General features: G+C 30.2%; 2 protein-coding genes across 2 annotated transcripts in view; both read left to right on the top strand.

Annotated features, from left to right (window-relative positions):
• LOC140447624 (kelch domain-containing protein 4-like) overlaps window positions 1–22138 on the top strand; it is a 46497-nt gene that overhangs the window by 1828 nt on the left and 22531 nt on the right. The window contains exons 2-3 of the mRNA XM_072540382.1: window positions 910–1080; window positions 7094–7304. Coding sequence (XP_072396483.1) covers window positions 910–1080; window positions 7094–7304 — 382 coding nt within the window. The remainder of the gene's footprint in view (window positions 1–909; window positions 1081–7093; window positions 7305–22138) is intronic.
• LOC140447625 (uncharacterized) lies at window positions 7314–12181 on the top strand. The gene is made up of 5 exons (XM_072540383.1): window positions 7314–8871; window positions 9270–9817; window positions 9887–10321; window positions 10383–10555; window positions 10632–12181. The coding sequence occupies exons 1-2, from the start codon at window positions 8504–8506 to the stop codon at window positions 9811–9813; spliced, it is 912 nt and encodes a 303-aa protein (XP_072396484.1). The 5' UTR covers window positions 7314–8503; the 3' UTR covers window positions 9814–9817; window positions 9887–10321; window positions 10383–10555; window positions 10632–12181.

Below are 22138 nucleotides of genomic sequence, written 5' to 3'. Positions count from 1 at the left end.
ATGACACAGTTCAACACACCAACACGGCGTATTAAAATATAAATGCCCCAGAATTGTTTTACTATTACTATAAATCTATGAACCATTTAAAATAAACATCAAATATCTACAATTAAACAAAATTTATAACTTTAAGTTTAAGTACTTACACCAATTAAAAGATTTTGAAGGAAATATTATACATCATAGATTTTTTCTTTCTATCACTAAATTCGAATCTAATAATACTCAGTCTTGAAGTATCCAATTCAGGGTAATTTCACTTAAAATGTACTGATGTACCTCGAGAGATAAAATGTTTTCAATTTTTTGAATATTGGGATCACTTCATGCAATAAAAAAGTGACTTAATTTACCAATGTTATTTTGATAGCGTGTGTTTTAAAGAAATTCATATGTGCATAGTTATATTTAGAATTAGTATCAAGGGTATATGCAACACCTAATACTGAGACACAGTGTCATGACACTTTATTGTGCTGATACATTGTACTGATACAGGCAGCTGTGTCAGTGTCATTGTATCAACACTCAAAAATTTACAGTGTTACCCATGACTAGCAGAGAATCTGAAAGAGTCAAGCATATACTGTATGACTGTGAGGCACTAAATCAAAGGTAGCAAACACTTTTTGGAGATTATATTAGGAATAACATGTACCAGGAATAAATGTACAATAAGGCAATTGGCTGCAATACAACTGGTTTATAACAGACAGCTTCTGAAAAAACTGTGCTAATTGTGTTTGAAATATGTTCATGTCTTTAGTAGATATATCCACTATTTTAAAGATAGTTAATTGAAATTTCATGGCCTTTAACTACTATCTGATTTTACAAATACTGAAATCAACTTATTGAAAATATGTTTTAAATAAATGTCTTTTAATTTTACTGGTTTTATTTTAGGATGATATAGAATCTATTTTATTACAAATTGAGAAGGAAGAGAAGAAAAGGTTGACTGTTACTGAAGCTATTATCAGTCCACCTTCAAGAAGATTAAATTTCACCTTTATGGCCCATCCAGAAAAAGAACAGCTTATTTTATATGGGGGAGAATTTTTCAATGGACAAAAGGTAATAATTATTTTTTTATTGGGTATTAAGTTATAGCTATTTAGGTAATATTCTAATCTGGTTTAAGGGGATTACAAGTTATGAAGAACTTAAAGAAAATATTTTGAGAAACATGTCACTTTTGGGTATACTGAAAGTGAACAGCAACTTTGTTATTTTAGATGGAACACCCTTTGTATTATTGCATTTTCAGATTCTGCATAAGTTTCTAGACAAAATTTGTATAGGGTACTCTAAGTCAAACCTTCATGTTTTTTTAGTTTTTCATCTTTTTTTCAACAATTTTGACATATAGAGACAAACTTTTCAAAGTTAATAGCTCATCCATTTATTAACATAATGTATTGAAAACTTTTACATACAAAGAGTTAATAACATTCTAATTTTAATGAAAAAGAAATCAATTGTCTTTCAAACAGTATTTGGGTTCCCTATATCTAAAGTGTTAATACTTTTGGAGATAATTGCGGTTTAAGTTAAAGGTAAGATATTTATAGTTTTATTTTAGCAGGCTGTGTATGAAGATGCCATAATTGTCATTTTTTCTCAATACTAGAATCTGAATGATAAAAAGGTTTGTTTAGAAATAAACAATGAAGATTACATCAATTTACTTTTCATATACTAACGAGCGCTTTATTTGCTACAACATATCCAGTGAAGTTTAGTTGTTTTTTAACAAAAAGGTAAAAAAGTAAGCACTTTAATCTGTAATTCCAAGACCACCAAACAATAAGTTTAATGAGTTATATATTCTATCAAATTACTTGAAAAGAAAAATTTAGACATGAGAGACATCAGCTTCATTATCATTCTCTATTATAATCAGATAGCTGTGGTAAATCAGAACATTTTTCAGAAGAAATAGAGGATGAGAGGGAGGCATTACTGTGTCCTGTCTCCAACTCTGTTTAATGTATACTTAGAGGAAACAATCCAGTAAATACTAAAAGAAGTAACTATGAAAAAAAAAGTAAATGATCGACTAATCAATAATAAATGATTAACAGACGGCACTTTGCTAGTAGATCTAATAGAGGAATATCTTGAGGATTTATAACAAATGGTTCACAGGATGGTAGAAGTCAGTGAAGAAAATGAATTGTCTCTAAACATCAAAAGACATAATTTATGGTGGTTACAAAAGCTCAAACATCACCAATAAAGCCATGGACACACAATACATGGAGAACAAATTAAAAAAGTTCAAAAATATAACTATCTGGGCACAATAATTAATGAAAATAATGAGCACATAGAAGAGATTAGCGAACATCTGTAAAAACAACAAGCCATATAGCAGAAGACCCGTTGTAAGGCTGCCAAAAAGGTGGAAAGATAATGTCAACAACGACTGAAACAGAATAAGAGGCGGACAAACAGGAGTAATCCTAGTCGCGCGAAGAAGAAGAAGAAGAGATTAAAGCAGGAATAGGACAGGCAAGAAATGCCTTTAACAAACTGAAAAAAGTATTATTTAGCAGAATTCTCAGAATTTTGTAGCACAAAACATTCTCCATATTATTTTATAGGTTGGAGGCTTGGACATTAAAGAAAGACATTTTACACAGATTGGAATCCTTCGAATTATGGACCTACAGAAGAATATTATGAATAAGTTAAGTGGATGGAGTCTCAAATGTCGAGGTGTTGAGAAAAATGGGAAAAGAGAAATATTTTTTTTAAATACTATTAAAATTCGAAAATTGCATTATGTGGGACATCTCATGAGGGGCGAACATTATAACTTGATGCAATTAATAATACAAGGAAGAATACAGAGTAGAGGGATTCGTGGAAGAAGAGGCATCTCCTGGTTAAACAGTTTGAGAGCTTAGTTTAACTATCCTATTCTTGCATAACATTACTTCAATCCAATGAAATCAAGTTTTAGTTTTGCATATTTATGTGGGTAGCAGCAAACCTTACCAGATTATGCTGGGGATACAATTGGCTAGGTAGTTTCGTAGATCTGCAGTATCACAGCTGGTTAAATCAATATGTGACTACTATCTGTGAGTGTCTGAATTAAATCTCTAGAGAAGTGTTTCTCCATAGCTTTGATTAAGTAATGGTAAAGCGGTAATGTCCAATGTAAAGCTATCATTTGAACGCACCATGACAGTGTTGAGGACATACTGTCTTTTGTAACTCTGTCTCCTCTTCCACAAAAGCATGATCAACAAAATCAAGTGGATCAATAGGCGAAATTGGATATTGCATGGCTCTACTTCTACTAAAGAATGTTTGTTTATTTGAATCATCTATACTATCTATATATTCACCACGTGTTTTTTAAAATTACATGTGTAATTAAAATAATAAATAAATAATAAAATTACTTTATTCAATTTTAGAAAATAAATTAAAAATACAGAAAATGTAGTATCAAACTTTGTGCCAGTCTACAGTACCGCCTACTGTACCACTTTTTTTATATGGCAATAAGCCATTGGGGTTTTATTCCTTAACATGCGTAGTACCAGTGGCAGCTCGTATCATTTTGAGAAAGTAGTGCCAGAATTCGGGCAACTGCCTAAATTTTTATTGATGGGTACATGATATTGTCAATAAAGTTAAAAATAGAAATAAAAAAAAAATAGGCGCAGATACGCAGATATTTTATCTTATACATGTATCTGGGGTGACAAGAAATTTACCAAAATTTATCAAAACAGTTCCATAAATGAATTAATAATAAAAAAACTCAACTTACCACCAGTATTTACTGCTGATGTACTTGAAGTTTGTTATTACGATTTAGTCCCTAAAGTCTATTTACAAAATTATAAAAATACCACTATTCCAGTATTTACACACACGCAAAAAGTTGTTTAATATCACTTTTAAAGTTTCCGATATATGAAGTCTGTCTTTTTTCTTTTTTGGTTGCAAAGTTTTCAATCACTTTATTATTAAAATTATCAATGCCATTTATAAAATGTTTTTCTGAAGATAGCATACCTAAAGCACTAAGTTGTTCTTCCTTCATGGTATTTCTAAGGAATGTTTTAATTCATTTTAGCATCGAAAAACAATGTTCTGCGTCAGATGTTGACATAGGAATGGTAATTAATATACTGAAAAGTTTAATAGTTTCTTCAAATGTACATTTTAAACTTTCAGCATTTAATAAAACTTATAGCGGAACAGCCCCAGAGGTAGTAACTACCTCTGGGGCTTGTAATTCAGTTTTAAGTCGAGTTTTGTTTAAAAATAAAAATTGTTTGCATGTTTCATTAAGAAATTATTTGGGGAACTCATGCTGATAAGCAGAAAACTTCTCCATCATAAATAAATTAGAAGCAATTAAATGTCAAAAGAAGGTAAACCTTGTTTTTATTTGTAACAAAACTTCATCGCATATCTCTCAGGCTGCCCGTTTTCTGCTGGGCCTGTACTCTTCAATTCGCGCCTTTTTTTATTGGTTCACCATTATCATTATCTGTTTGCCTCTGTGACGTGTTTATTTCTTCTTAAATGTTATCAATAATGACGTCCATTTGCTCCCTTATATCTTGAATTGCTGCTTCAAAATTCTCCAAATCTTTTTTCACTTTAACAGAATCAGTGCATACTTTTTGCAATTGATGAAAAATAATTTCAACGTGAGGCAATATTTTATTAAAAATAAATAACCAAAATACAAAATTGATATAAGGTTGAATGCTCGAATAAATGAACTTTGAAAATTAAAGGCAGATATCGAGCAGTTTTATTAATTAAATCTTGCCCAAGTACTTTCGCTCCCTAGAGCATCAGGGGCATTTCGTCAATTTTGGGCTATCCAACAATTGCAGAATGTCATACACATAAAACTAAACATAAAGTTGAACATAACACTACACTAAACAAGGACAAACAGTTTAAAATTATTTAAAAGTCGAAGCTACATTCTGGTCGGGTCGGCAACAGGAGAGAGATTCTCCTGTTGTTGAGAGAGATGTAGCTTCCACTTTTAAATAATTTGAAACTGTTTGCCCTTGTTTAGTGTAGTGTTATGTTTAACTTTATGTTTAGTTTTATGTGAATGCCATTCTGCAATTATTGGATAGCTCACAATTGACGAAATGCCCCTGAAGGTGCTCTAGGGAGCGAAAGTATTTGGGCAAGACTTAATTAATAAAACTGTGCTCGATATCTCCCTTTAATTTTCAAAGTTAAAATACAAAATTTTTATCCTGGAGCTTTAATTTATAACCATTTTCTTGATTAATGGATGACAAATCACGTGAAGTACTTTGTATAATGTCCATAACTGCAATGAGGTCTTTTGTATTTTAAATGAACAGTATGAACACCCCGTGATTGAAAATTCCAACGTGTTTGGGAAGATTTTGGCAACCTGCGATTAACCACCTCATCCAAAATTTTTGTTCTTTGAGGAGACGTAGAAAAGAATGAGCACAAACCAGATAAATTAGAAAAAAATATCCTAGCCTGCTTATTGATAGAACATGCACTTGTCATAATTAAATTCATTTGATGTGCATACCAATGAACGTAATTTGCAAAAGGATTTGTCTGCTTAATAATTTTTTGCACACCATTTAATCCACCACTCATAACAGATGCGCCATCATAACTTTGAGCAATTAATTTGTTTGGAGTATGTTTTAATAAGGAATTTAAAATACATTCAGCGATGGACTTAGCATCATGTCCGTCCAGCACATAAAATCTCCCAAAATCTCTCGACTGATCGTCCTTTACACAAATATCGGAAAACTGTAACTAAATGAAATTAACCAGCAACGTCTGTCGTTTCATCGGCAATCACTGCAACATAAGGACAATTTTCAATTTCTTTCTTAATTTCCTCGTGGTAAACATCCAACATGCACTCAAGGAATTCATTTTGGGTTGTTTCTGAGGTACCTTTAAAAGATTTGGAACTTTGGAAATATGAACCTTTAAGTCGTTGTCCAATTCGGCGCTAAAATTGACCAACTCCTTAAATATGCCTTTTTTCTGATTTTTTGGTTTCGTCGTGACCTCTAAGAGCTAACTCAAAAGCTCCTCAAAATCTTATACAATTTATCATTTGATTTAAGACATTTTCGTGGGATTTCATTTTCTTCCATATAGATGATCATCGGTGCCTTTGTTTGATCAAGTCTAGACACCTCTAAACAAAACTCATACAAAACAAAACAGTTTATTAGTTTGTTAGCAACCACACAACCAGCTATTTTTTTCATAAATATTTATTAAACTTACGACAGCGAAGTTTTTGTCCACTTCCAATTTGTTTTTCAATTTTTAAATCGGGTGAAGGCCGACCGAGTTCTTTAATTTGTAGTTTTTTTTTCTAACGAAAAACCACCAAAAGAGTTTTTAAAGATATTAATTTGATTCATTGTCAATAAATAAATTAAACGTACGAAATAATCAAAATATTATTTTAGATAATAAACACAATAGCAGCAAGCGAAGGCGTAAATAAACTCAAAATAGGTAAGATCTACTAAAATTTCCATCTCGAGATCTCGTACCTTGTTCGAGTAGTCTCATTTAAACGTATTACTAAATATATAATTAAGCTCTATCTCTGTCACTCAAATAGGATGCTCGTAAAATATTTCTCTTTTCATAGAAGCCACTATGATATTGGCACCAGCAGATTATCCGGTGGACAGTGGGTTGCTAGCATCGGTTGTGAGAATTGCATTGCGCACACAGTTGCCAGATTTCATATAATTTATGAAGATAAAAAGAAATACACAAAATAATTAACAGGCATTAAGATGTTTTAAATATAAATGAATATGTTTCTGCATAGTTAGCAAGGTAGTGTCTATGGCACTACCTCACGGGGCCGCCACTGCGTAGTACTGAATATTGGGAATAGCACTTGACAATTTTAAAAATTTCTTTAGTTGAAGGTTTGTGAAGGAAATCAATATATATGTATATATATATATATATATATATATATATATATATATATATATATATATATATATATATTTAATTTCAATGTATCTACATATTTATTAGTGTAATTTTGTAGACTTTCGTGTATGGTGACTTATTTTTCTACAATATACCAAATAACAAATGGACGGTAGTTAAGGCTCCTAATGGTCCTCCTCCTAGATGTGGACATCAAATGGTAGTTTCTTCAGCAAATAAAGGTCAATTATGGGTATTTGGGGGAGAGTTTACTACACCAACACAATCACAATTTTATCACTACAGAGATCTTTGGGTCTTCCATTTAGGTAATGTAAGTTTACTTTATCAGTAATTATTATCATACAGTTCACAATTTACTGTTGAGCATAGAAATCGTGTATCTTAGAATACAGAAATTTTAAATGTTATCAGTGATTAGAATAAATGGTAATTAGTTTTAAAAATCAGACAAATACAGTTAAGCTCAATAAACGAGTATAGTTGATTGTGTAGGTATATACTTGCTACGGTGGTTAAGAATTTTTTTACAAGAAGGTGGAACTAGGCTAAACACTTTACACTACTTTAGGCAAACATGTAATAATCGAGAGAGATCGCAAAATTGTAGAAATGTTATTTTATCTTAATTTATTTTATTTTAATTTAATTTATTTTAATTTAATTTATTTTAAATATTATACTTATATGTGATTAAGACACAATTATTGGTTGTAATGAAAATCATATTTTTAATTTACAAATTTACAAATGTTTGACGTTTCGATTTCCACGCCGGCAATCGTTTTCAAAAATGACTATTATACAAATTCTGAAAAATGTATAACCAAAGTTTTTTTTATTAGTTATGTCATTTCAAAATTGACATGCTGAATCTCGATCTTGTAAACATCATATAAAGGCATATAAAGTCATATAACGCATTTAAAGGCTGTACAAAATTTGAGGATGGTGTTTTTACCCTAGGAATATCAAATTCTGACTGTTTTTGTATATTTTGTGTTATATGTTTGTGTAAAAACTATCGTAATTGTGGTTGAGAACGTAAATTGGCAAACAATATATTTTGTGTATATGTGTATTCGTGGAGAGTACATTCGTCAATTATTTGCTTTATTCGCATGCATAAGCAAATACCCGAATAGCAAATACGCCTATCAATCCACTTATCGGTTTTCTGGCACACTTCAAAGGACACGAATAAGTTGAATGCACTCCGAATGGATGTGTCGACTGCCACAATTCGCTCGAACCGGTGGTTGTCCCGCTGTTTATTTTAACCTAACTTTATTGTAATTCTAGTTATTCTTGAACCATTAATTCGACACATGATACAATGAAAAGAAGATATGACATTGCGCAGGTTGGTCGGGCTATGTAACGTCAAGCTGTGAGTAGACCAGTTGCAGCATTGCATTTCCGATTGCATTCAGTGTTGTTGTACAGCAAACGCTGTTTATTTTTCTGTTCGAAATAAATTTTAATTCTTGTTAAACTTACTTCAAAAATGAGGTGCGACGTGTTTGGTTGTAATGTTGACAATCAGTCAAAGAATTTCAATACGAATATTAAGTTCTTTAGTTTCCCAAAAGACAAAAAATTGCTATGTGTGTGGAAACAGTTATGTAAACGTGCAAATAATTTTAACATTACTAACGCTCGTATCTGTTCATTACATTTTAACAGCGACGATTATGAGCGAAATCTTAAACATGACCTGCTTGGATATTCTCCTAAAAATTTTCGATACCTTAAAAAAGAAGCAATTCCATCCCAAAATTTAGCTAAAGCGGGAAAAGACAAACTGCATTCTGGTAGAGAACAACGCTATGCGAAAAGACAAAGTAAACAAGTTGTGCAAACTATTTTAAAGGGGTAAGTCTAAATTTTTAAATAAAAGTTCAAATTTTTTATAGAATGGTTTAGGCTTAGTTTCTTATTGTTTAGTAATTTATTTTCAAAATATTAAAAGATTTAATGCTGGGATATTAACGTATTTCATTTTTATATACTTTTAGAGACAATTTTGGTGGTGTTGGTGGCTCTTTTGGTGAAGGTAGAAGCAGTGATAGTAGGCCTAATAATGATGTTGCCTTGTTAAGCTTACCTTTAACTGCTCGAAACATTGATTAGTGTATTGCTTATATTTTTTATTAAAAATATTATATTTAACTATTGACTAGTAGCGGATAAGAGGACGTGTCAAAAAAATAAACTCAGAAAAATAAATAAATGGATCAGATATGATATTTATTTAAAAATTTTTTTTTTAGAGTCAATACAGATATAGTAGTAGATGATCGAGATAACTTGATTGCTAGTCTCCAAGAAAAAATAAAATTTTTAGAAGAGGGACAAAGTATAATTGGAAACCTGTTTAGTAATACGCAGTTAAGAAAATTAGAGCATTCCAAAACACGACTAAGATGGTCAGTTGAAGATATATGTAAGTCAATAGTCATATATTCAGCTGGTCCAAGAGCCTACAGATTGCTTTTAAAAAAAGGATATCCATTCCCTGCTGTGTCAACACTTAGATCATGGCTGGCAAAAATTAAGATTGCACCTGGCATATTAAAAAAGGTTTTCAATATAATGAAATTTGCTGAAATGAAAATTCGAGCATTTGACGAGATGAAAATTCGAAAGAATTATTTATACGACAAAGCTAATGATGAAACTCTGACGCCGTACAGTTATGTTCAAGTGGTAATGCTAAGGGGATTATTTAGAAGTTGGAAGCAGCCCATTTTTTATGACTTCGATTTCAAACTTAGCAAAGATAAATTATTTGAGTTAATACAGTTTGTAGAGTGATTAGGTATATACACTATGAATTTTTAACATATTTAAGAATAAGAAATAACTTTTATTCTGTATTTTCTTGTAGGTTTCCAAGTTGTGGCCATGGTAAGTGACTTAGGGGGTGGAAATAGGTCACTTCACAACGAGTTAAATATAAATCTCAATAACACATGTTTTAAGAATCCTGCAAATAATGAAAACGTTTATGTGTTTGCTGATGTTCCGCACTTGATAAAACTAATCCGTAATCATTTTGTGGATGAAGGATTTATTATAAATGATAAAGAAATTAATACGTTAATAATAGAAGAACTTTTGGATGTAACAAGTACGTCAGACTTAAAAATAAGCCATAAAATCTCTAAAGAGAGTCTTAATGTTAAAGGAACTTCACGGCAGAAGGTGAAAATAGCTACCAAATTATTTTCACATACAATCTCATATGGCTATTTCTCGTTGTGGAAGTATGGCTTTACCAAAACAACCAAACTGGATGGAGTGTACGGAGTTTTTTAAACTTGTGAGTGGTCTTGATTTATTTCCTGCATATTTTAAATTAATGAGTGGTTTACACATTTTAGGTAAATGACTGTTGATATAATGAATGTAAGAATTTATTTGCGAGACAGTAGAGATAGAACAAAAGTTTATGGTTTAGCATTAGAACTACAAAAGAGCATTATTGACGAAATGACTAATGTAATGACGAACCTTAAAGTAAAGGGAAAAAAAGGTTTACTTCCATTTCAAAAAGGTAAAATAAAATAATTGTCTATCTAACTTAATTATGAACCCCATAAAAATATAAATCTTTGTTATATACTTTTCAGGTGTTACTATGACAAATACATCATTAAAATTATTATTGTAGACCTTCAGGCGAGATTTTCCATAAAATATCTCTTGACTTATAGACTGAACCAAGAAGATGTATTGGAAAATTTTTTTGGCACTATTAAGTAAATTTATGTGCAAATTATTTTTCTTCAATTAATAACCAGAATAAAACCGAAGGTCTTTAAGATATTTTAGACAAGGAATTAACCGATATCGAATATGACGGACTGGAAAATTTAGCAGGATATATTTGTCATAAATTACAACAGCCAGAAGCATCTATGTCAGCCTCAAACGAATATACTTGGGTGTCTCATTTAAATTAGGAAGGTTTATCCAAACCCTCTCCAGAATTGATGGTGCAAATGCAAGAACTTGAAAAAATATTTCAGGCTGTCAATTCTGATAATCTGTTAATAACTAAAAATTATTTAAAAACATTAATCAGTATGAGTTCTTCAGTTCCTTGTCCGATTAAAACCAAAACATTATTTTTTCGTTCACGAATGTATTTTCGCATAAGATCATTAAATAGTGATTTATATAATGCTACCATTACACGGAAACGAAAATTAAAAAAAAAAATAGTGAATTAAATTATTGTGATTAACGTATGGACCTTTATTATTTATCTTGGATTTGTTTTTTCACAAAAAAACTATATTTTAATATTTGTTTGAAAAATATTTCTATTCTTTATATTAACAGATTTAAATATTTTTATTTAACTATTGAAATCAATGAATCAATCACAAACTTTAATGCCTTAATTAATAATTTAATACAACCTTTTAATATTATGCATATGAATATAAGAAGCTCTCAAAAAAAATTTATGCCGTTGTAATTTTTTTATCTGAATGTAAGAGAGATTTCGATTTTGTAATTTTAATGGAAACTTTAAAAAAAAATGATTTTAATTTGTTTCAAATTGAGGGTTATAGATAGATTAATATACAAGTCGGGATCATTTAACAAAAACGATGGTGTAATGATTTATGTAAAAATGCATATTAATCATAAATATAAAATAATAGATATATCAGTAACCCGCAGGGAACAGTCTTAGGACCAATTCTCTTCAATATCTACATTAGTGATCTATTCAGACTGAATATTACAGGTAAGATAATAAGCTTTGCAGATGACACAGCTATTCTCTATGATCCACATACATGGGGTAATTTAAAACAAAAAGCCGAAACAGGCTTTGTTATAATTCAGAAATGGTTTCAGTTTAATGTTCATAAATTAAAAATATATGCCATTTACATCGTATGTTAGTAACCTCCCGAATATTGGCTCATTAAAAGTCATTTCAAAAAATGAAATTGCATATACATACGAGATTCAATATCTAGGTATAATAATTGATAAACATTTACGTTGGAATTCTCATGCAAATAATATAGTAGTTACATTAAGATTAAGATTTAAATTTTTAAAACAATTTTTAGGAATAACTCATTGAAGAATTCTGTATTATGCACTTATATAATCTCCACTTACCTATGGCCTTTTAGGATGGAGTGGAATATGGAATAATTACTTGCATTCTATAAACATTATTTAGAAGTGGCTAATTAGAATTATTTATGGGAAAAATTTAAGATATTCTAGCGAGCTGTTATACAATGAAAGTCAATTTTTAATTGTAAATAAATTATTCTTTTAAAAAGCCCTTATACATATACATTTAAAAAAGATAATACTAAACTTTAACAATCATGCCCAACAAACTAGATATTCAAGGAATACTGCAATTTTACCTCAATGTAATAAATCTACACTCCAGAGATATGTTGGTTACATAGAGCCCAAATTTTATAATTGTCTACTTAAAATTATAAAAAAACATAGATATAAATATGAAATTAAACAATGGATTAAAAAAACAACACAATTCCATGAAGAACTGATTTATGGACAATAGTAATAAATAATAAATATTTAAATAGACTTTGATTAAAAACTACATTTGTTTAATTTACTGCAATTAATATCATGTACTTACATTTGTGTACTCACAGTTGTGTCACATGTTATATTAAAATTAATGTACCTATTTAATGAAAGTACACATATGTAACTTACTATTTATACACTGTGTGTCAGCCAAATGGAATAAATTAGCTAATAAATAAATGAAGGACTATTCGAGAAAACGGTCGAACATGTCGATTAGTATTTATAGTTGCGCATTTTTGAAGTTATACCATTGTTTAAATAGGACTAGTTAGCCAACGCAATGTATAAATTTGTTTGATTCTAATTGAGACAGTCACTAGATGTCACCACTCTTTCTGTCTCAATAGATTTTAATATACCATTGTTTGTTTGATATACATTATACTAGATGGTGCTATGTGAAAAAGTTAAGGACTAAACTAAACGTCCATTTTTGATCCACTGAATTAAATTCACCAGCGTTGCAATATTTCACTGACATAGTAGCAACAGGTTTACTTACAAATGTTACAAAAAACAGACCTTGAATCACTTAAGATATTCATTTAAAATAGAGTTATTACTATCAACTAGTAAATATCGTGTCAACTAAAATTGTACATAAACGTACTGTGGCTTCTAAATCTTCCTATATCTAAATAAGTTTAAAGAATTTAAATATTTTATTTTATTTGGAAGTGTATTACAAAAATTTGGTCCGAGGTAAGTAAAACATTTTAATTATATGTGTTTAAAACATAAAAAAACATTGTATGAGAAAACAAATTAGGTATTTAGAAATAAATTTTACCGGATACTACATACATTCGATAATATTTGAAAAAAGTGATTTTAAATTAAAATAATGTTACTTCCATAATAAATAAATGGTTTTTTACAGATGGCCGGAAATATTTGTTGTTATTACAAATGTGGTTTATCACCATACAATATTCATGGATTAAGAATGTTCAGATTTCCGACAAAAATCCTTCGGCTTGTCAAAGATGGATATTACACTCTGGTAAGTAAATAGAAACTTTTTTTATATTCTTTTATTTTACACCGTTTCCGTTACGTAATTAACTTGAAAAAATGTTTATTTTTTTTTTTTCATTCATCATTTTTTATTATCGCCAGGGTGCACGCGTCATATTCTAGATGCATTAATTTGATTTTTACGTTTTCGTTGGTACTATAATTATGATATAATAAACTTCGGAAAAACAAATTAGTGAATAAATATCAAGTTAATAAACATAAACAAAGTATTAGATATTTAAATATGTATTTCTTTAGCTATTTTTAGTTATTGTATTGAAAAGTAGAAATAAGTTCATCTTTATCGGAGAACTAATTTATACAAAGGTCCACCTGGGAAAAAATTATTGGTTTCACGTAAAAATTTTATACAGATATTTGAAGGTTCTAAAAGATATATGAGGGTTAGTTAATAATAAATCTGTGAAGACATACAGGTTATTTTGGCTATAAATGTTTTTTATCCAGTTAGAGAAAAATAGTTAAAATAAAAATTGTAGATTCAAAAAGTTCTTCCATTTGTGAGTTTCTAAATTAAAATATATAAAGAATTCACCAAAATAGTTGCAAAAAACCCTTGATTTTGCAGAAATTTATAAATTTTAATAACTTTGTTTTTGCATAATGGTATGTAATGTAACTAATAAAAATAGTAAGGATTTGTTTATCGTAGAAAGCGATTATGTAAACAACTTTTTGTTGACCTATCCCAGTTTAAAAAAAAATTATGTTTTACGTGCCACAGAAGCCAAGATATTGCAAATTCTGCAATCGCGCTTCATTTTGAAAAAGTTCAAATCTAAAAAAAAACCGAGCTCAAATGGTTCTCCATTCTACTTTTCCGAAGCGGAATTTTACGAATACCATCATTTTAACGGGTTATAAATTTTTACTTCTTTACCGCATATACCATTATGTAAGTTGGAACGCACAATTCAGATCTTCATTTAGGGTCCCTTCAATTTTCAGCTCTTACTGTTAATAGACAATGGAAGTATGATTTTAAGAATAAAATTCTTTGGTTTTAAATATAAAATGCTCTCTTGCCTAGTAATGGTCATAGAAGATTCTGTTTTTTTTAGAAAGTGTGTTTTTCACCAGTTTTTCATAAGCCTCTAAATAAGTTTGTGGCATAAACGATATCAACGTTATTATAAATGTTTATAAACAGATTAAATAACCTATAAACTATTTGCTCTGATTGATATTTAGCGCACTTTAATAACTTATTAATTTCCATAATTTCAAGGAGCTATGTTACATGTCCTTGCCCAAAAAAGAGTTATTATAATTTATAAATAACTGCAAAAATAAGGTTTTTTTTTGCAACTATTTCGGTTAATAGTTTCATGTATTTTAATTTGGATACTCTCAAAAATTACATAACTTTTTATGATCTACAACTCTAAAAAAGCTGAAAAAATCTTAAACAGGTATTTAAAGTCTCTAAAAGGTATATGAGGGGTAGCTGATGACAATTATGTGAAGACTTCAGCTAATTTTGCTTTGCTTTTTTATTAAACAATCGTAAAAAGTGAAAAAAGTTTATGCGCATAAAACGTTTCTTATTCATGTTAGAGATATATGGTTAAAATAAAAGTTATAGATCATAAAATGTTCTCTAATATTGATATTTTTATAATTAAAATACATAAAGAATTGACCGAGATAATTTAAAAACCCTTATTTTTAAAGTAAAATTTATAAATGTTAATATAAATATAAATAATATAAATATAAATAACTTTCTTTTCTGCATAACGATATGTAATAACTATTTAAAATTATGGCAGTTAATGAGTTTTTAAAGTGTGCTAAATATCATACAGAACGACCATACAGTTTATGAGTTATTCAATTTGTTTATCCAGGAGACCGATTATTTAAACAACTGTACTTGTCCAAACAGTCACTCTAGGGTTATTTTGTAAGTAGATATCGATTTTTATGGCTTCGTTTTAAATTATTAAAAAAAACATCAAGATTATATTAAATTTGTTTTTAAAAATCAGTTTGAAGAATAACAAATTTTTAGCATATAAAAATTTCTAATAACTTTGACTTTTTTATGTCATACACTTGTATGTCGGCTCAATATAAAGCTAATAAAAAAAAACATTTAAAAAAAAAACCAAAACCTTCTATGGCCCAGAGGAAATCAAATAGCATTTTTTTTCTTATTTAAGAAATTGCCAATATTTTCATTGTTTATTAACATTAAGAGCTGAAAATTGAACACATTGTAAAATAATATCTAAATTTTATAATTCGATTTATAAATGGCATACACAGTGAAGAAGTAAATTAGTTTTGAAACATTAAAATAATGGTACTCGTAAAATATCGCCACAGAAAAATGCAAGGGAGATCTGTCCGCTGCAATTTCTCAGCTTGTTTCTTGTTATTGGTTATGGAAATTTCTGTTTTTTTTTTAAAGTGCTTTTACACCAGCTTTTCATTGAGCCTACGTACAGCCGTATGACATGAAAAATATCAAAAGTAGTATAAATGTTTAGAAGCTAAAAAGCACTTTTTCAAACTGTTTTTTTTTTAACAAAATGTTGAAGTTTATAAATAAAGCTTCAAATAATCGATTCAAAAAACGTCAAATAACTGTCAAAGGTTAAACACCCTTTTTAAAGTTCCTCACGGATTTTAAAGATTTAAACAGTGTTAAACAGATAAAGTAATTCATCGACGAGTTAACAATACGAAGCGAAGTTCTTTAATCACAATGTGATAAGAAAACGAGTATCAAATTTGGTTTTATATTTCAATAGTCGAATTTAATTGCGGCTATATTGGTGTAATTAAAGAAAACCAGTGAAAATCCCAAGAAATAGGTGAGATCCTTTTTTTCTTTCTTTCCAGTTTGGAAGAGGGTCCATTAGGTACTCACATTTAGGTATTGTGTTACGGTCTGGGTAACCAGGACTACACATCATGAACAGCAATTAAATATTTACATTTACACAAAACAACTTCAATTCCAACCCAAAATCATATGTCGTTGACGCAGTCTCTAGACCTCCTTCCCGTTCGTTTTCTAAAAGGGAACAAGTTATTGTCATGCACTCCATTTTGAATACTGTTTTATTTAAATATATTAAAGAAATTGGTGAAATAGTTTATCCAAAAAATATTACTTTTACATCTCGCATTTCGAATAATCGAATCTGCATTTTCCTCACTTCTACCGACATCGTTGATCAACTAATACACCGAACGTCATAATTAATTCCACCGTCATCTTTATCTGCAGGCTTCTTTCTGCGACCAAAAGAATCCTTATTTCAAATGTATCTCCTTTCATCCCGCATTCCTAATCGAGCAGTCCCTAAAAAATACGGAACATCAGATGATCAATAGGCATATATCATGAGTTTTCCTAGGGTAACATTTGAAATAGCTGACAAGGTGAACTTCGAAGTGCAATCTTCTCTGTTAATTAACCATGAAAATACATCCTTTAAAATATTTTTATTCTCTGACAGACTATAGTGTTTTCTTTGTAAGCTTACGGGTCGTACCGTGGAGTCTGATTGCAAAGTCTCCAGTTGACCAGATCAGACACTCATTGCAGCTAATGCTCCTCCCTCTTCTTCATTTTCAGCTGACTCTAAGGAGTCCTTAATCCTGAATCCTTAACTTCATCAAAAGAATTTCTATCTTCGGAAATTGAGTCCATCTCCGTTAACTGCATACCCATCCTGGCTGCCATTATGGATTTATCCATCTCTCGTCGTACTAATTCAAAGCCCATGTTGGCAGTAGGACAAAAAAGGGGACACTTCAATGACAGTTCTCATGATACTCCTACCATCTATCTTCATCCGGTATTCTTGCTCTATTAAGTTCTTTTCCTCCTTCGACATTTTCAATGCCACCGAAACCAGCCAAAAAATGTCCAAATCTAATCTTTGATTGGATTACTCGATGAAACCTTATTATATTTCCGCTATAGAAATGATTTACAAAGATAATCCGACTAATTTTACACTCAATTCCACGCAACTTATTACATTTCTTGAGAACTCTTTTGTATGTATCACCCCACTACAAGAAGCTTAAAAATCCTCCAACATAGATGGTATTCAAAAGGACTTATTGCAGCTCTACATAGGTACAAGGAAAAGATCACTAAAAAACCGTATCACTAGAATCTTAAAAAAGTTAAAAGAACAGCCTATCTCCGACTTACAAGAGTATATATAAGTGCATCCTCTGATAAATCTTCTGATGTCAAATCTAATCACAGTATACATGATGAATAGAATTTCTCTCTTTCTCTCGCATTTATTCATTTTTTCTGCTCTCTGTATATTTTTACTTCATCTTTTGCCAAATTTAGACACAATATTTAATTAAGTAAGAAAACTTTATGTACATCAAATACTAGCCCAAGTCCAGTTTGGAAAAAAAATTGTTAACAAAAAATAACCTTAAAATATCCAATCTCTTTTTTAATCGAAAGGTTATCCTTGACAATTAAGAGACAGCCAAGATTCTGGCAGAAAATTTAAAATAAAAGTTTTGCAACAAATCTGGACCTAACTATATATACTCTTTTCTTCCTTCGCCCTTTCATTATTCATCCTCAGTTTCACAACAAGATACCAATCATCCGAACTCTCTTATAAACTATTTCGAACTAAAAGCTGCACTCAAATCCTATAAAAACACAAAAATTAGGGTTTTCTAGAATTATCTTGAAAAATTTCTCGAAAATTCCTTAGGCACCAACGAACCTCTAAATGAAGCCAGTAAATTTACCACTGACATACCGCTGACAATCGTTAATGAAAGATCTTGCCCTAATCTATACTAAGATAAAAGAAAAATCATTACAAAAAAAAATTTTGTTAAAATCCTTTATAAAAGGTACATAAATTAAAAAACCCAAACGGGCTATGTCATGAAGACAAATTGTTTTCGGAATCCATATTCCATCATCAGTGTCTAGGTGTACATTTTTTGAGCCACTAAATATCTGGGTAAAAACCCGATAAAAGTTATATGTTACAATTTAGTTTACATTATTTAGTTTTATATATTAGGATGTTAAAGTTACCAGTGGATATGATAACTCCACTCTCATTTATAAAAAAAACTGTTTCACAAATCCAAGGCAATAAAACTAACCTTCATCCTATGAATTTAGTCATCCTTCATTCCTATATCCTAACTGTTTCTCCTATCATCTTCTTCAACAACACAGTTATCTCTGACAGTCAATTCATTTCTGACACACTCGCTAATGGGGTTGAAGACAGATTCAATAAAAGTAATATAGCTTTTACTCCCAGTTCTTTACGCGCTCAATCTTTCTCCACCATCTCGTCAACTCCACACGATGTCAAGTTTATGAACGGCTTGTTTACCCTAAATAAACTAAAATTTACCTTGTTTTCATTTACAAAATCTGCTGATGATCCCGATGATATCCCTTATATATTTTTAAAAAATCTCTCTAATACATCTCTCTCCAAACTTCTCGAAATTTATAACCTTATCTAGAACACACAAAAATTCCCAGATGTTTGGCGCAATTCTATAATCATTCCAATTAAAAAACCTGACCAGTCCTCTATAACTCCAATATCTTTCGTCTGATTTCTCTTACTTGTATTACCTGCAAACTTCTTGAAACAATGATCAATGAAATACTCACGTGGTTCGTTAAACAGTATAATATTATTCCCGACGGTCAATCCGGCTTCCGACGTAATCGGTCTACTATTGATAACTTTTTTATTTTTCAAACACACATTTCTTAAGCAATCTATAATCAACAAGATGTCGTAGCAACTATATTTAACGTTGAAGGGGCATTTTATTCAATCTCCAGAAAAGCAATCATTGACAAAAACTCCCACTATAATTTAAATGGTAATATTTTCTCATTTGTAAAAAAATATCTAATTGAAAGAATCTTTAAAGTCCTTGCCAAGGGTAAACTTTTTCGATCTCTTCCTCAAAATTAAGGTGTCCCTTTAGAATCTGCATTAAGTTTAACTTTATTCATTCTTGCCATCAACGAAATTTGCCTCCCATCAAATATGTTCAATGCGCTGATGACCTAATCATTTACTGCCATCTTAAATATGTCCCATCCTCATATAAACTTATACAAAGTGTAGTAAATCTACTTCAAGATAGATTTAACAAACTAGGATTATCACTCTCTGAGAGCAAAACCAAATTAATAAAATTTTCCATAGGGATTTTCACTCCCTTACCCCAAATTTTATTTAACAATTCTCTACTTTCTGGTGTTAATTATTGTAAAATTCTCGGTTTTATGTTTGACTCCAGAATAAATTGAAAAAATCGAATCTCTGAACTTAAAATCAATTGTTTTAAAAGGTTGAACATTTTTAAACCCTCAGTCATCTTCAATGGGGTGCCAATAAAACTACTTCTAGGTCTGAGCGCTTTTCGCTTTAGTCCTATTGAGAGTGTATACCGTGAATCTAATGAACTTTCTCCTACCCTAAGACGATAATCACTTCTACTTTCGTATGCTGCATCAACATCTGCAAATCCATGTAATCTTGTTCATTCCCTAATTGCCACAATGCCGTCTTCTTCCACTATCAATAACCAACACCTTATCATAAAACCTATACCTCAATTAATTTGTCCACTACTTAAAAATATTGACCTTTTTCTGACTAGTTTATTTCCTCTACCTTTACTTCCCCTCTGGGCTAAAGATATCCCTTCAATATATACCTCACTCACTATTTTTAACAAACTTGAATCTTCTAACCTTCTTATAAAGAAAGCATTTTTAGAATTTAATTCTCTATACAGATGCTTCTAAAACTACCACTGGTATTGGTTGTGCAGTAACCACTAAACATGAACTTGTAAGATCATCTCGGTTACCCTTAATATGCAACGTTTGCACAGGTGAACTATATAGTATTGTGTTGGCTTTTAAATGCATCTCACATCAAAACAGACATATTGCCATTTGTTCAGATTATCTTTCATATATCCATTTAGTCAATACAATTTTCACTGAGCACCTATTAGTTCAAAACATTCATGACATATACCAAAATCTCTCTGCTTACGATGTAACAGTCTCTCTCATATGGCTGCCTTCTCACACCGGAATTACTGGTAATAAAACAGCAGATCATTTTGCCAAAGAAGCTACCAACTATGGGGTGACTGAAGTCACTCCAATTCAACTAGCTAACGAATCTCGAAATTCGTTTTTAAAAAGTCGGTAGAGGATACTTGACAAAACTTAGAGCAAAAGAGCAAAACAACTTTTCATAAACTTCAATCTTTTATTGGTCATCTCTCCCTAGACTTCATAACTAGAAGAGAAGCATCGACTATTACAACTACGAATCAACCATACCAAACTTACCAACTGCAAACAATTCACCAACCTGTATAAAGCACTGGATTTGAAACCTACTCTAAGGAACTAGAGAATTGTCTACCTCTTCCTCAACTGTAAATTGTATATGTTGATTATGATACTTGAAAATGTTGACTATTTCAATAATTTTGTGTTTAGGAAGTGCCAAAACTAAATCATCTACATATCTTTAAAAAAAGGAATGAAAAAAGTGCAATTGTTGATACAATCACTGATAACATCATCCTTGATATAGCTACTTAGAATGGGTGAAAGACTAGATCCCATACCCATACCCATACTACCAAAAAAATTAAAAATATGTTGGCATAACTGCCAAGTTATTTATATTTTGAATACAGAACTTAAATTGTTTTTTTACTTTATTGTGCAGAAAATTGCCGTTTTTTTCAGTTGTGTTAATAATAATATTGTTGTAGGTAATGCTGCATTGGAAAGTCTGGAGCTACCCGATTTAAAAAAAAATTTCTATGCAGTAAGCATTTTGACCAAAACTATCTAAATGCAAACCAAAAAAATATAGTGAGGTAGAAGAGGAAGGTTTGTTAACGACACCACGCGTTTTTCATACGTTTTCGATAGCAAAACAACCATTAACGGTGCCAATAGTGTTTCGCACTACATACATTGCTTATTTTAGTTCATGAAAACAATGTTACAATCAATTTTTATCACTAATTGTATCTCTATCACTTTGTAATTTAAAATTATTTCATTAATAAACAGCTCATTCATTTAAACTTCTCATTCATATAAACAGAAATACAAAACTGGTGTTTATATTATAAAATACATAAATAAATAAAATAAAGGATACTATTTATTAAAGTGTTGTTAATTATTATTCCTTTTATCCCAACACATAGATTAATTTGTCCCTAAATATGTGTTGCCTCTTGTTGTGGCATATCGATGTGTTTTTTTTTATATTTACTATATTTTCAAACGTCATTTTAAAGATTAAAAGATTGAAAATTTAATTTTCTCAAAACATACATAAAACCATTGTTTAAAAAGATTTTCTTTTTTAAACAATGATAAAACTTAAATCTTGACTAAAAAATAAACCTCCGCATGAGTGTTCTAAGACGATAGCAATCGAGTGTATTT

The sequence above is a fragment of the Diabrotica undecimpunctata genome, chromosome 8 (assembly GCF_040954645.1).
Source record: "Diabrotica undecimpunctata isolate CICGRU chromosome 8, icDiaUnde3, whole genome shotgun sequence".
In the NCBI taxonomy this organism is placed as follows: Eukaryota; Metazoa; Arthropoda; class Insecta; order Coleoptera; family Chrysomelidae; genus Diabrotica; species Diabrotica undecimpunctata.
Note: the sequence above shows the minus strand (reverse complement) of the source record. Positions and strands in the feature narration are given on the sequence as shown.